General features: G+C 39.7%; 1 protein-coding gene across 1 annotated transcript in view; it reads right to left on the reverse strand.

Moving 5' to 3' along the window:
* morc3a (MORC family CW-type zinc finger 3a) overlaps positions 1-15,802 on the reverse strand; it is a 49,836-nt gene that overhangs the window by 22,567 nt on the left and 11,467 nt on the right. Inside the window, exons 5-14 of the mRNA XM_052013663.1 lie at positions 14,974-15,117; positions 14,618-14,771; positions 13,805-13,933; positions 12,649-12,768; positions 12,453-12,550; positions 7,594-7,689; positions 4,746-4,874; positions 3,089-3,163; positions 1,057-1,111; positions 205-285 (exon numbers count right to left, since the gene is read on the reverse strand). Of these exons, the coding sequence (XP_051869623.1) occupies positions 205-285; positions 1,057-1,111; positions 3,089-3,163; positions 4,746-4,874; positions 7,594-7,689; positions 12,453-12,550; positions 12,649-12,768; positions 13,805-13,933; positions 14,618-14,771; positions 14,974-15,117 (1,081 nt within the window). The remainder of the gene's footprint in view (positions 1-204; positions 286-1,056; positions 1,112-3,088; positions 3,164-4,745; positions 4,875-7,593; positions 7,690-12,452; positions 12,551-12,648; positions 12,769-13,804; positions 13,934-14,617; positions 14,772-14,973; positions 15,118-15,802) is intronic.

Genomic DNA, 15,802 nt, shown 5'->3' on the forward strand with positions numbered 1-15,802 from the left:
TGTCACTCAGTGCCTTCTGCTGAAACAATGACATGTGGCTCGATTCTATCTGACTGCAAAGCTCTTCATAAACAAGTTGCACCTGCTTAAATGTTCAGGATCACACATGAAAACCAAGTATTTGAGGTTTCCTAGAGCTGCCTATACAGCTGAAACCAAACTAGAATTTGTACCTATTGCGTATTAAATATTCAATGGCCACACCTTTGCCTGTAATCTCTCCTGTTCCTTTAGAAGAGCGTTAGCTTCCCGACCATAGTTCTGTATCATTTTCTGTAGGTTTTGCTGCAAATCAAAACACAATAAATGTCAATTCACTTTATATTTTTGCTCTATTTAAAGCCTCTGGTTATTTTAGTTTCTTTTCATTCATTGTGCTCATAGATTTTCCATTAATTGGCTGTATGGTTTCCTAAGGATCACTTTCAACAACTCAGCAAGAATATCATCAATTAATAGTCACGATGCATCCCCCAACAAACATTACCAAAATAAAGGATTTTGAGCTTTAACCAAAAAGCAGTAACTTGTGCTTTTAGGACTATTTAGTAGCATCTAAAGCACCTTTACTTGATGTTTCCACCAAGCTGTGGTTTTTCCTCAGTACAATTCACTCAAAATGGTCCAAAATAGCTGAAAAGAACTGGACCATCGAGCAAGAGATCTAACAAGCACCAACAAGATAGGTTCAAGAATCATTATGCTGGAAGCTAGTCCCATCCCGACCAAGTTACAGCAAGGCAAGTCTATTTTAGATTTCACTAATCAGATCCACTTAGAATTCGTACAACCATTGATAATTCCAAGGGACAGAATAAGCAGAAGCCAGGTAACATCTTCCCACTGAAGGAATGAAAAGGTATTATCAATTTGCAGGGCATCCCAAATAACTCTTGCACACATTAAATGGGTACATTAAATGGAGAATGTTAAAATGTAGAAAATTTCAGACTCTTGGAAGAAGCTACATTAGCAACTTCACATTCAGCTTTAACAGCAGTTTTCACAAATTTAGATTAAAAGTTGGTAAGTTTGACATACAATAAGTTATCTGACCTGTTTGCTTTGATCCACAAATTGCTGTCGAGTCTTCCCACGATTTTTCTGTTCTCTGGAATACCCACAAGTAGGTTACATATTTTAAAATAAATTTATGGACACTTGGTAATGGTTACAAAACTGACTGACTGCCTGCAAACCATACCTTTTGTAGAATATCCGCAGAAATTTTATAGCTTCTCCTCAGCTCTTCTGACAAAACAGGCAGCATTATTTCCTTGGTTAATTTAGCATTTTCAGTGGATTTTAACAGGGAAAATAATAATGGCAAGTGAAGCTGACTTTTTCCCATTTCAATGTTCTCATTTCCTTTACTTTTCCTAAAATGTTGAATTACAAAATGGTTCACATGGTGTCTGTTCTCTGATATCTAACTCAGGTGGCCATTCTTCATGTGTCTGTCTCAATAACCAGTTTAAGGAGGTTAATCAACTGTCACAACATCACTCAAAATGATCACACAAGAGACTGCAAATGCTGGAATCTGGCCCAAAAAAACAGAATACTGGAAGAGCTCAGCACATCAAACAGTATCTGTGAAGACAAAAGGTGCAAGTAGATGTTTCCAGTTGAAACCCCACAGCAGGACTGAGAGGAAAGAGGAAAGATTGGCAGGTTTTTCCTTTAAAGCAGTATGAGGGAGGGGCGGAACAGAAACTGGTAGGTGATAGGGGGATGAAGATGGGGACGGGATGGAAAGGTGAAAAAAAAAGGAGAGGAAGCCAACGTGGACATGAACGTTTGTGTGGGAGGAGAACACCAGGGGTGTGGGTTACCTCAAATTGGAAAATTCAATGTTCATACCATTAGGTTATAAGCTACCCAAGAAGAATGAGAGATATGATTCTTCTAATTTGTGTTTGGCCGCTCCGTAGTGAGGGGGAAGGCCAAGGACAGACAGGTTAGAGTGGGAAGGAGTTAAAATGACCTGCCACCGGAAGCTCGAGATGGCTGTTGTGCACAGAGCACAGGTGCTCCACAAAACGGTTCCCTAGTCTAGACTTAGTTTCTCCAACGTAGAGGAGGACACATCATGAGAACCAAATGCAGTAGACCAGGTTGAAAGAGGTGCTCTTTGCTTCACTTGGAAGGGCTGTTTAGGTCCCTGGATGATGGTGAGGGAGACGGTGAAGGGACAAGTGTTACACTTCCTACTGTTTCAGAAGAAAGTGCCGGGGGAGGGGTGAGTGGAGGGAAAGGATGTGCAGACTGTCCATAACATCTTAAAATTTCTTCAAACCTTTCCATTCATGAAAAGTATTCTAGAATCTGGAGTCTGCCCTCATCACTATTGTTTTGCAGCTTAAGATTTTTGTTTTGTAATAGCTTTGGTAAATTTTACCAAACTCTAGCGTGGGAGCTATTACCACCACTTGGCACGTTATCCAAGTACCCAGACATTTTTATCTCATGATCTTTAATCACCCACTTTACCGATAATACAAGTGGGAACATGAAATCATAGAGAGAAATTATGCAATCAGCAGTTTAGTGTAGCGGCCGCTGTCTGTAAGGAGTTTGTATGTTTTCACCGCGACTGCGTGGGTTTCCTCTGGGTGCTCCGGTTCCCTCCCACATTCTAAAGATGCGCGGGTTAAGAAGTTGTGGGCATGCTATGTTGGTGCCGGAAGCATGGCGACACTTGCGGGCTGCCCCAGAACATTCTACGCAAAGATGCATTTCACTGTGTGTTTCCATGTGCATGTGAATAAAGAAATCTTATCTAAGGCAACAATCTGCTGGAGGAACTCAACAGGTCAAGCAGCAACTGGCGGGGTCAGGGGGAGAAGGGGAAGGAATTATCAATGTTTCAGGTTGAAACACTCAGGATGTTGCTCCAGATTACAGCATCTGTAGACTCTTGCCTTTCTACCTGGCTGAAATTTATGATCAAAGTACACTGACAACATTAAAAATATTGCATTGCAGCAAAGGCGAAATATGCAAGACAATACAGATGATAATATTTTACAAGACTTAGTAAACCATTATGATAATGTTAACCCTTTCATCAATGAAAGACACTTACTGCTTTTTGTGTGTTTTCTGATAACTGGGAGTATCTTCAAGACTATCTTCTGGTTCTTCTGGGACACTGCAATTCCTAATTATTAAAAACATAATTAAAAGTAAATTAAACATGAATAAAGGAACAAAGAAAAATTAAAGTAATACACAGAAAATGAAAGAACAGTTATCATTTTGTGAGATTCTGCATAACGACAGGGTTCATGCAAAGCGATTGTTTTGGATGCCTCATGGCCCTGTTTTCTACAACCTATTTTTAATTCAAACTTCCAATATTTGTAGCTTTCATTTTCATTTCTTGTACTTGGAGAATGAAGATTTGAATGCAAGATTCACAGAAGGTATCAACTGTTTCCCCTTCAGAAACCAAATGTAAACATTTAAGACAACTTATACCTATTGTAACGAACACTATAGATTACGTAAAGTACAAAGAATACATAAAAGCTGTGTTTTCTTCATAACCACCTTCCAAACAGTAGTATTTAAGGACTTAAAAGAGTACATATTAACACAATGTGAGATAAGGGAATGCGTAATTTACTGTTATTTGCGACTGCACATTGCAGGCACACAACTACACATTTTCAAAGGGTAAACAAGAGACTGTAGGTGCTGGAATTTGGAGCAAAAGATAAACTGCTGGATGAATTCAGAAGGTCAACCAGCATCTGTGGAAGCAAAGGGATGTGCTGACGTTTCGGGTCGAGACCCTGCATCAGGACTGGGGGGAGAAAGGAAAGATGGCCAGTATAGAGAAGTGTAGGGGAGGGGTGGGACAAGAGCTGGCAGGTGATGGGTGGAACCAGGGTTTAAGTAATGCATGGAAAAGAAAGACAAGGTCGTCACCACTCAGACTTTCAGCCATGAAGGTTGCCAGGTAAGTTGACTGTACAATCTTGGCAGCTTAAGGAATTAACCAATTAAGTCCATAAACCTCAATTAATTGCACAATATCACATGATCTCAGGTTTTAGTTGGAACATATAGTTGTCACTTTCATGATTATTAAAGTAAAACCCCTTCAGAAATTCAAGATCTAAAAGAGGACAGAAGAAAAGACACAATCCATTTTATTGGAGGAAAAGCAATGTCTGTATCTCAGTTGACACCCACAGAATTGAGTGATTATTAGGTTTGATTGGCCAAAGGAATGAGGTTGAAAGGGGTCTGCCTTCCAAAACAAAAATCATATCGTGTCAGACCACCTACAGTCAAAAGGCAGCAGTCGTAGAAAGTCTACTGTAAGCTTTTCCTGAAGATGGCAAACTGTTGTCTACAGAGCACTTCTTGGCCAGAAAGGGCAGAGAGAATAGGAATGGGTGAAGTCAAGTAATCTTTCAGGTAGATAAAGGTTTTTTTTTTCCCCAAAGTATAAACATCTCTGGATACGAAGACAGTGAAATTAACACGACTGAAATTTTAAACAAATAACTTAATTATTGGAAAGAAAAATGGATTTGAGAGGCAAATGTCTGAAATGGAACAAAGCCTAGAGGTTTTGTACTGTCAAATTAATGCCAGTATTACCTAGTGTTCTCTCCTAATCATACTGACTTTCATGATGTAGTTCATCAAGAAGTGCATTACAAATGAACCACAATGTACCTATGAAAGGATTAAAATATATGTTGTAATCCAAAAGAAAGTCTCCTTACCTATATTTTCGGTCTTGATTCATACTACAGAACCACTTGTCAGGAAGCGTATCTGGATCTATCTCATCTGGAAGCTTTCGCCATTTCAAACAGCCATCACACTGAGCCCAAACTTGATCAGGAAGTTTCCTTTAAAAAAAAATACAAAAATAAATATGAAACAGTCTATAGCGTGGGAAAATATCAAATTATGAAGTCAAAGTTGAAGTTTAACCTGCAAAAAAAAGTTGTGCTTAGTCTCATTTACCAGACATTCTCCCTTGGAATTGGCTCCTAACAAGTCAAAAATACACTAAAAGTAATGCCAGAACGTCCATATCTGGCACAACCTGCCTTTCATTTTTCACCCCTCAATCCACCAATCACCTCGGGCTCCTATCTCACCACGCCCCCTCTCCTCCTTATACTGACCATCTCTCCTTTCAGTCCTGATGCAGGATTCTGACCCAAAATGTCAACAATTCCGTCACCTCCCCCCCCCCCACCCCCAGATGCTGCTCAACCCATCAAGTTCCTCCAGCAGATACTTTGTTGCTCCAGATTGCAGCATCTGTGGTCTTGTATCACCAAAACTAATAGTTCAAGGATACTGGAAAGCAAACTTAGAGGAAGAATATGATGGGAAATATTGAAAGTCATCTCAGTCAATTAATTCATTGTTGCAATTTTTCTTAAATCTTTTAAATTTGGTTTGAAACCATAAATTACTCAATTACTCAGGAAACTGTTGCAGGTTATCTTCCACGCGCGCTCCCCCCACCCCCCCAACAACCCACCCCCCCACCTCTCCCCAAAACCCCTGAGCAATTTATAGAGCACTGAATCACCAAAGCTTTCAGTTATAATCATATAGTTGAGAATTAATTTTAAATGTTCAGAGGAATTGGTAAAAAGAAATCACTGAAGTAACAAAACTCAAAAAAGCCCTTTCTTCCCAGATATGCATAAATGTTGCAATTTTAATAAATTATTGAAGTTCCAAATCAGAAGTTTGGATCAGTGTCAGGTGGCTTAATAGAATCATAAATCTTCCAGCCATGAGAGATGGGATGTTTTACTTCTGAAGAGATATTGAATTGACTGGGGTTTTTCCCCTTTGGAGCAGAAAAGGCTGAGGGGGTATCTGATAGAGGCATACAAAGATATGAGGGGCATAGATAGATAGGGTAGATAGCAAGAAACTATTCCCTGTAATGGAGATATCTAAAATCAGAGAGCATAGATTAAATGTGAGGAGTATGAGATTTAGAGAGGATCCAAGGATTTTTTTTTCCCCATGCAGAGGGTGGTTGCAATTTGGGATGCACTATTTGAGAAGGTGGAGGAGGCTGGCATTCACACAACATGTAAAAAGTATCTGAATGAGCACCTGAATTGCCAAGACAAAGTCTGCTACAGGTCAAATGCTGGTAAATGGGATCAGTACAGATTGGTCAGCATGTTTCTGTGCTGTATAACTCTTCAGCCTGTCATAACTATTCTGGCTCCTTGAAAGAGCTGACTTCCATACTACAATTTGAAACTACAATTATTTCTCTTCAAATATGTTTAACTGCCTTTTGAATCCTCTTTGCGTCTATTACTATCGCACTTTTGAAAGCATTATCCTCACCTCAACAACCGTGTTAAATAAAAAGCATCTTTTCACCTCAATTTTCTCTAACACTTATTTTAAACTTAAGACTTCAGATTACTGTATCCATTAGAGAAAATTCCCTCCTGACTTGCATGTGGATTGGCTCTAGCACTCTCCAATTATTCATATCCAAACAGGAGTACAAAATCTAGGCTAATACGGAGGTACAGTACTTTGCTGAAGGAGATGTTAAGCTGAGAATTCGACTGCCCTTAAGTGGATGCACAAGATCCCACAGCTCTATCTAAAGATCAGCAGATTTGACCTTAGTATCCTGGCCAATATTTATTCCTCAATTAATGTCATTAAAAAGAGACTCTGGTGATTATCGCATTACAGTCTGAGAGAACTTGCTTTATGAGACATCTTACATTTCAATACTTGAAGAGTACCGGAATATTGAAGTTGTGAAAGGGGTGAATAAATACATATCTTAATTTTTTTTTGAAGTTGTCCTTCTTCTGATCTTTGAATGTTAATGAATTTAACATCTTTTCCCTGTTATCATATCCAATTTTTCTACTCCCTCCTCAACTCAACATCATCCTTGCCTTTCACAAACAGTCACAAAGACCTCATTCAGTACCTTCATTATCTTGTACCTCCACAAAAAATCCATTTTAATGTCTAGTAGTCCCACATGCCTTTAACTATTGTGATAATACAGGTGGTGGAAGCAGAAACTCTTGGTCAACAGGCAGGAATACAACAGGCATCTACATCAAGGTGCAACATTCACAAGCCTTCTAGTACATTGAACTACAGTAACAATTAATGTTGATGAATATGACATTGTACATACACCAAACTTCTGCACTTTGAATGGTCCTTAAAATTCCTCTGATAAACAATAGCATTAAATGCCAATACGAATTAGGAAGAGCAGCATATGATGCTTCACTGATTAGATAAGATTTTTTTTGTCTCGTAGAGTGAAAGAACCTTAAAATCATGTACCTGTAAAATTATATTTCAAACTTAGGATCATCACCATATTAAGGAAATGTCAATTAGAAAAAAATCTCTCAACGTACATCAATCCATTCCACAGCCACCCAAATCTTTGCAATGGAAAGAGCAGAAAATCGCCATAGAATGACGATATATAAACACCTTGCAAAAAGGCTATCAAGCAGCAATGGAAATGAAGAGCCTCACAACATGGAGCCAAGTTAAGCCTTGCACTTTTACAGTGGTAGTGCAAATACTTACTGTGAATCTTCTACATTCACTGGATCACGTTGTTTACTATAATTTTTCTCATTCCAGTAATCATTCAGTTTCAGTCCAAGAGCTTGAATTGTACGTCTTTAATTTAGAAATAAAAACATTTAAAGTTTATTCCAACAAATAAACTCTATTATTAAATTCAGTTTGAGTGTAGATTTTGTAGAAATAACAAGATGCTATTGAAAAAATATTATGTTGTCAATTACAGGACTTCTTGCCATGTTGGCACCAACGACATAGGTAGCAAGGGGGATGAGGTCCTGAAGAGTGAGTTCAGGGAGCTAGGCAGAAAATTGAGGAACAGGACCTCAAGGGTAGCAATCTCGGGATTGCTGCCAGTGCCATGCGATAGTGAAGGCAGGAATAGGAGGAGATGGCTGAGAAGCTGGTGCAGGAGGGAGGGTTTTAGATTTCTGGATCATTGGGATCTCTTCTCGGGAAGGTGGGACCCGTACAGAGAGGACGGGTTACACCCGAACCAGAAGGGGGCCAATATCCTTGCGGCGAGATTTGCTAGGGTGGTTCGGGAGGGTTTAAACTAGTTTGTGAGGGGGAAGGGAACCGGAGGAGTAGGTCAGAGGAAGAAGGGGATGGGGAAAAGTTAGATCAAACAGGTAGAGAGGCTTTGGGGAAGGAGAAGCAGAATACAGGCTATAAAAGTAGTAAGGTAGATGGACTGAAGTGTGTTTACTTAAATGCAAGAAGTGTCAGGAATAAGGGGGATGAACTGAGGGCTTGGATAAGTATGGGGGACTATGATATCGTGGCTATTACTGAGACGTGGCTGACGTCAGGAGTGGATATTGAATATTCCTGGTTTTCGGTGTTTTAAGAGGGATAGGGAAGGGGGGAGAAGAGGAGGAGGGCTGGCGATACTGGTCAGGGACACTGTTACGGCTGTGGAAAAGATGGATGTTGTAGAAGAATCATCTCTAGAGTCCGTATGGGTGGAATTAAGGAACAAGAAAGAAGCAGTTACTCTACTAGGAGTATTCTATAGGCCCCCCCGGTAGCAGTAGAGATATAGAGGAGCAGATTGGCAGGCAGTGTTTGGAGAGAAGCAAAAATAACAGGGCTGTTATAATGGGAGACTTCAACTTCCCAAATATAGACTGGAACCTGCTTAGTGCCAAAGGTTTAGATGGGACAGAATTTGTTAAATGTGTCCAGGAGCGATTCCTGACGCAGTATGTTGACAGGCCGACTAGAGGGAATGCCATGTTAGATCTAGTTTTAGGAAATGAACCGGGACAGGTGAAGGATCTATTGATGGGTGAGCATTTGGGGGACAGTGACCATTGCTCCATAACCTTTAAAATTGTCATGGACAGGGACAGGTGCAGAGAGGACAAGAGGATTTTTAATTGGGGAAGGGCGAACTATGAGGCTATAAGGAGAGAACTTGGGAGTGTAAATTGGGATGTCCTTTTTGAAGGAAAATGTACCATGGAGATGTGGTCGATGTTCAGGGATCTTATGTAGGATGTTAGGGATAAATATGTCCCGGTGAGGCAGAGAAGGAATGGCAGGGTGAAGGAACCTTGGGTGACGAGAGAGGTGGAACGACTTGTTAGGGAGAAAAAGGTAGCGTACGTGAGGTATAAGCAGCAAGGTGCAGACAGGGCCCGTGAGGAATATAGGGTAGCGAGGAAGGTACTTAAGAAAGGGCTGAGGAGAGCTAGAAGGGGACATGAAAAGGTGTTGGCTAGTATGGTTAAGGAAAATCCCAAGGCCTTTTTCAAGTACGTGAAGGGTAGGAGGATGGCTAGGGTAAAGGTAGATCCAATTAAGGACAAAGGTGGGAGAATTTGCCTGGAGGCGGCGGAAGTGGGAGAAGTTCTCAATGAGTACTTCTCTTCGGTATTCACCAGGGAGAGGGGTCTTGATGATGCGGAAGGGAGTGCTGGTCAGGGTAATGTTCTCGAGGTTGTAGATATCAAGAGAGAGGATGTGTTGAAGTTGTTAAATAATATTAAGACAGATAAATCTCCGGGGCCTGACGGGATTTTCCCCAGGCTGCTTCGAGAGGCTAGAGAGGAGATTGTTGAACCGCTGGTAAGGATCTTTGAGTCCTCGTTGTCCAGGGGGATGGTGCCAGAGGATTGGAGGGTTGCGAATGTTGTCCCCATATTCAAAAAAGGTAATAGGGATAGGCCAGGGAATTATAGACCGGTGAGTCTCACGTCTGTGGTGGGTAAGCTGTTAGAAAGGATTCTAAGGGATAGGATTTATGAACACCTAGAGAATCATGGACTGATTAGGGACAGCCAGCATGGCTTTGTGAAGGGAAGATCTTGCCTCACAAGCCTGATAGAGTTCTTTGAGGAGGTGACCAGGAAGATTGATGAGGGCAGTGCGGTGGATGTGGTTTACATGGATTTTAGTAAGGCGTTTGATAAGGTTCCTCATGGTAAGCTTCTTCAGAAGGTCAGAGGCCAAGGGATCCAGGGAAGCTTGGCTGTGTGGATTAGGAATTGGCTTGCATGTAGAAAGCAGAGGGTTGTGGTGGAAGGAGTGCCCTCGCATTGGAGGGCAGTGACTAGAGGTGTCCCACAGGGATCGGTTCTGGGACCTCTACTTTTTGTGATATTTATAGATGACTTAGATGAGGGGGTGGAGGGCTGGGTTAGTAAGTTTGCGGATGACACTAAGATCGGCGGTGTTGTGGACAGTGTGGAAGGCTGTCGGAGCTTACAGAGGGATATTAATAGGATGCAGAGCTGGGCTGACAAGTGGCAGATGGAGTTCAATCCGGAGAAGTGAGGTGGTACACTTTGGAAGGACAAACTCCAGGGCAGAGTACTGGGTAAATGGCAAGGTACTTGGCAGTGTGGAGGAGCAGAGGGATCTGGGGGTTCATATTCACAGTTCATTGAAAGTTGCCTCACAGGTGGAAAGAGCAGTTAAGAAGGCCAATGGGATGTTGGCTTTCATAAGTCGCGGGATTGAGTTTAAGAGCCGCGAGGTGATGATGCAGCTTTACAAAACTCTAGTTAGGCCACACAGAGTACTGTGTTCAGTTCTGGTCGCCTCATTATAGGAAGGATGTGGAGGCGTTGGAGAGGGTGCAGAGGAGATTTACCAGGATGCTGCCTGGATTAGAGAGTATTGAATATGAGAGGCTTAAGGTGCTAGGGCTTTATTCACTGGAAAGGAGGAGGATGAGAGGAGACATGATAGAGGTATATAAAATATTGAGAGGAATAGATAGAGTAGACAGTCAGCACCTCCTTCCCAGGGCACCAATGCTCAAGACGATAGGGCATGGCTTTAAGGTTATGGGTGGGAGGTTCAAGGGAGATGTCAGGGGGAGGTTTTTCACCCAGAGAGTGGTCGGTGCATGGAATGAACTGCCTGGGGTGGTGGTGGAGGCAGATACATTGGACAGGTTCAAGAGCTTGTTGGATAGGCATATGGAGGAATGTGAGATGGAGGGATATGCGGGAAGAAGGGGTTAGGTAGTGTGAGGGTGGTTTGATGGACGGCACAACATGGTGGGCCGAAGGGCCTGTTTTGTGCTGTATGGTTCTATGGTACCACCCCCGATTGAGGAACGCAAGAAATAGGAACAGGTACCAATACAGCATTACATTGTGAGCCAGTCATATAGAGAGAAGTTCAACTATGGGGTATCTAAAACAATAGTTTTAAGGTGAGACAGAGGATTTAAAAGGGACCTTAGGGGTAAGTTTTATCTTACAACACAGAGTGGTTGATAGCTGGAATGCGCTGCCAGGGACGGTTGTGGAATCAGACACAATTATCATGTTTAAGAGAAATTTAGACAGACACTTAAATAGGCATGGCGTTGAAGGATAAGTCCTGATGCCAGCAAATGGGATGGGCAAAAAGGTCAGCAAGGATGTAGTGGGCTTAAGGACCTGTTTCTGTGCTGTACAACTCTACAGCTCTACAACAGGTAAAAGCACAGGACTTCTTTAAATAAGCATTAAAATCTTTCTCGAGATGGCGCCAGAGCATGGCGACTCATTGCAAGCTGCTCTCTGCAGATCTACTCACTACTATTATAATCATTCTACTCTTAAGTCTAAATTCTATGCCTACCTCAACGCACTATGTAATTAATTGACCTGTATGAATGGTATGCAAGATACGTTTTTCAGTGTACCTCGGTATAAGAGTGACAATGATAAACCAATTCCAATAGGATAAGCCTCAAAAAGACCAAGAATTTTCCCTTTTCTAAAATACCATCAGTGCTCACTTTAACCTTACTTTAATCAGTCTTCCAAGAACATCTTGACAGGAAATGCAATATGATAAAACTGCAAGTGTTTTTCTTTTCACAAAGCGTACCATCTAGTGGTCAACTGAGAATGCAAAGAAAAAAAACCCAATGCTAACTCATCAAGAATAGAGTATATAGGTAAATATTTAAGATTAAGGCAAATCAAACCAGTCACACATGTACGTAAAAATATCCGCATGATTAAAATTGGAAATAAATAATAATAAAAAATGGTGGATGGACTCAGCAAATCAAGCAGGAAGATTTTCAGGCTAATGGTACTTTATTAGAATTGTTCATTAATTCAATGAACATTTGTCAAGCTAAAATAGTGAACATCTCTCTCTGTCGATGCTATCTAATCTGCTGAATATTTTAATAATTTTCTTCATAATCATAACCAAATCACTAAGAAACAGCAGGATCCAGTTAGTCACAGATCAGAAGTCAACACACACTCATCAGTTGTAATGCAAATCACAGAATCGGTGCTATATTCATGAATACTTTAAGTAATATGCTAGAATTAAAAATTACTGGTAAGCACATTACACATGAGGAAGAGGTAGCTTCCACACAAATTTCTTTTCACCTGTATTCACTTGAATAATCAAAGTCTTGTTTGTTGTGTGTGGGCTTGAGAAAGTCACATTCAATGACTCCAATGACACCCACTCCCATGTCATTTGCCTGAAAGGGAATATGACAACAGAGTCTTATCAGTGTGGTTTTGGATGTCAAATATAGATAATAATTTCAAACAATGATGGATCTTAAAATACACTTACTCTAAGTTGACAGCCAACTTTCTCATAGGATTTAATCAGACGATTTTTGTGATACATCATTATCCCATAATGTTCCTTGTTTCTCCAATTGAAGCCGAAGGTTATCTTTATGCCTTTCCTCTTCAAAGAGCATTAAGGAAACTGCAGTCCAGTCATAATTGTAATAGAAAATAACAATAAGCAGCTATTGCTTTCATGCTCTTTTGCACACTTCAGGTAAAAAAAAAGTCTAAGTTTTTGGCTGAAGTTGCTCTAGTTCCCCAGAATAATGATGGAATTTAGCACACATTCTCCTGGGAACTGTGCCATCATCTTCCTGCATTCCCTTTCCACCAGATTAAAGGGGTACGTAAAAATGTTAACAGTCTTCAAAAGGGTAAGAATATGAATTATACCAAAAATAAACAAATAGCTGGATATTGACTGGAGCACGAGTTATGGCAGATTAGTAATGAAAGAAATGGATGCTATTTGAGATGAACATACACTGGCAGAATGCAAAATATTTTGGATCCATTACAAAAAAGTGACATGCTCTCTGGGTACTACAAGTGCCTATAAAACAGCAGCAACTATACTTTAAAAATTTTTCAGTCGTCAGTTTGCAATAACCCAAGTGAAAGATTCTATACATGAATAAGTAAGGAATAGGACACTCCACTCCACCATTCAATTAGAGCATAGATGATCTGATTGCAACTTTAACTCTGTCTTTCCTCCTACTCAGTTATCTTTCACTCCCTTACTTATCTACCTGTGCCTTAAAAATATTCAAATACTTTTTTTTGAGAAAGAGCTCCAAAGACTCTTCCCTCAAAAAAAAATCTGTATTTTAGATGGTGGATCCATTATTCCTCTTTGCCCACTCACTTAACCTATCGGTATTCCTTTACTAGATTCCTTATATCCCCTTCATAACCTACATTCCCGTAAGTCCAGCAATCATACCTCCGGTCCCTTCAACCAAGTCATTTACATAAACTAACAAGTTGAGGACTCGTAACATCTTGCCAACCAGAAAAAAGATCCGTTTATGCTACTGTTTTCTCTTAGCCATCTAGTGATTTCATAAATAGATAAATATTTTTATAACATGCATCTTCAGTTAAGAGATGTTACATTAAAATTATTTAAAAGATATTTACAACAAGGATACAACAAATGATGGTTTATATATGTCATGTTCAATATGAGCAAGGCTTTTAGAAATAAGCTGTGTTTTCACTTTCCTTCCCAGAAGAATTATTTGCATGCGTGGCTTCAGGTACAAAACACTACAATAAGCCTGAAAACAAAATGCAACAGTGAATAAATACAATTTGAACCATCATCTCAGATGTACGCTTTGAAAAGATTTTAAACTTCATGTCATTTATGGAAACATAAAGATCAGTGAATTTCAATTCTAACTTAATTTCAAATTCTTACACAAAATAAACCAACAAGTGGAATAACTTAACACTAGAATAAAGTAAATAGAAGTTGATTGACATTGTGGTTTTATTGTAAATCAGTAACAAGATGCAGCTATTGCTAGCAGGCCAGAATTTATCACTCATCCTTAATTAACCAGAAAGTAGTGAGTTGCTTTCTTAAACTGTTGTGGAACTTTTGAAGTTGCTCCTACTGTACGGTTGGGCAAGGGAATTTAGACCCAGCAATGAAAAAAAAGATGATATACTTTAAAGTCAGGATGATGTGCAACTTGGTCAGGAACTTTCAGACCGTGATGTTCACAAGCAACAGCAGCCCTTTTCCACACAAGTCTTTGAGAGTATGTGCTTCACAGCCAGCCTTCTTATAAACTAGACAATACTTTAAAATGCCAAAACATGAAAATTCTAAACTATACAATGTAATCAGAACTGAAGCAATGCTGTGGTGATTAGGTTTACCTGATGTGTTTTAGGTTTATCTATCCAGTTTTGGAAATTTAATATTTGCACGTATGCACAGAAAATTAACTTACTCGTAATGAATAATCACTTTCAGGCACAAATTGATCCACCCGATCCTGCCTTTTGTATTTTCTCTTCTCTGTGTTGTCATTTAAAATATCTTCAGGGATTCTGATATCGTACTTGTCAGATTCAAAGTCAAACTCTGGCTTTCCATCCTTGGTTCTAGAAATAAAATACCACCATTTAATCTTGAATCTTCAATTCAAGCATCTTAAATGAACTTCTTCACATCTGAAATAAAAACAGGAACTACTGGAAATAACCAGTAGGTTAGGCAACATCCAAGGAGAGAAACAGAAACCCTTCACCTCTCATCTCTTCACAGCAAAAATGTGCTCCATGCACCAATTAAAATCTTCCTTACTCTCTTATGTTCCAAATGATAATCCTTGTTCCTTTTTTTCCAGAAATAGCTTCCAGTTCTGCTAGTAGCTCCTTTTCAGTGTTGAATAAAGAATAGGACAAAATTGCTTTCAAGCTTAATTGCATGTCTTCAGTTAAAAGCTTTTGTAAGAGTTGTGTGAAGGAATAAAACCACATTCAAATATACAGCCATATTTAATCCAAATTACTGTAATTTTTGTTACTTCACCCAATTAGGATCAAATCTTTGAATATTAAGAACAAATATAAAATAATGCATAAGCATCGAACCAAGAGGAATCCTGATCCCTACTTCATCCATGGAGCTGCTATCTTGTACCAAGACATTTAACAACATTTCTCAAATTGAAAATGCTTTATATGTAAATAAACTTCTAGTGATAACAAAGTAGAAAATACCACCTCTTTTCTTCCCCATTTAAACTGGCAGTGAATGTGGATAATCTAATCCTCCAACTGGATATGAATCTTAGTAATATGGGCAGATTGTTCTTATTGAAGTGTAAATATTAGGAGAAAGGTTACGATATCTTAGACTATTACCATATATGCAGCTTATAAAATTGTAGATCTGAGAAGTAAAATTCTATAAAGAGGTGCACCAGAGATGGAGGTGCATAAAACAACTATTATCCATGTAACCATAGTAACAAGAACTCATTCCCTCTAGGATGAGGGAAAGGATAAACTGACAGAATAAAACTAAATATATCACTGACTGTCTGATAAATGTAAAGAAATCTTCAGACCATCAACAAGTTATGTATGGGTCATGGAACGAGAATTCATATGCAACATGCAGTACATTT

Source organism: Pristis pectinata, chromosome 4 (genome assembly GCF_009764475.1).
Source record: "Pristis pectinata isolate sPriPec2 chromosome 4, sPriPec2.1.pri, whole genome shotgun sequence".
Classification (NCBI taxonomy): domain Eukaryota; kingdom Metazoa; phylum Chordata; class Chondrichthyes; order Rhinopristiformes; family Pristidae; genus Pristis; species Pristis pectinata.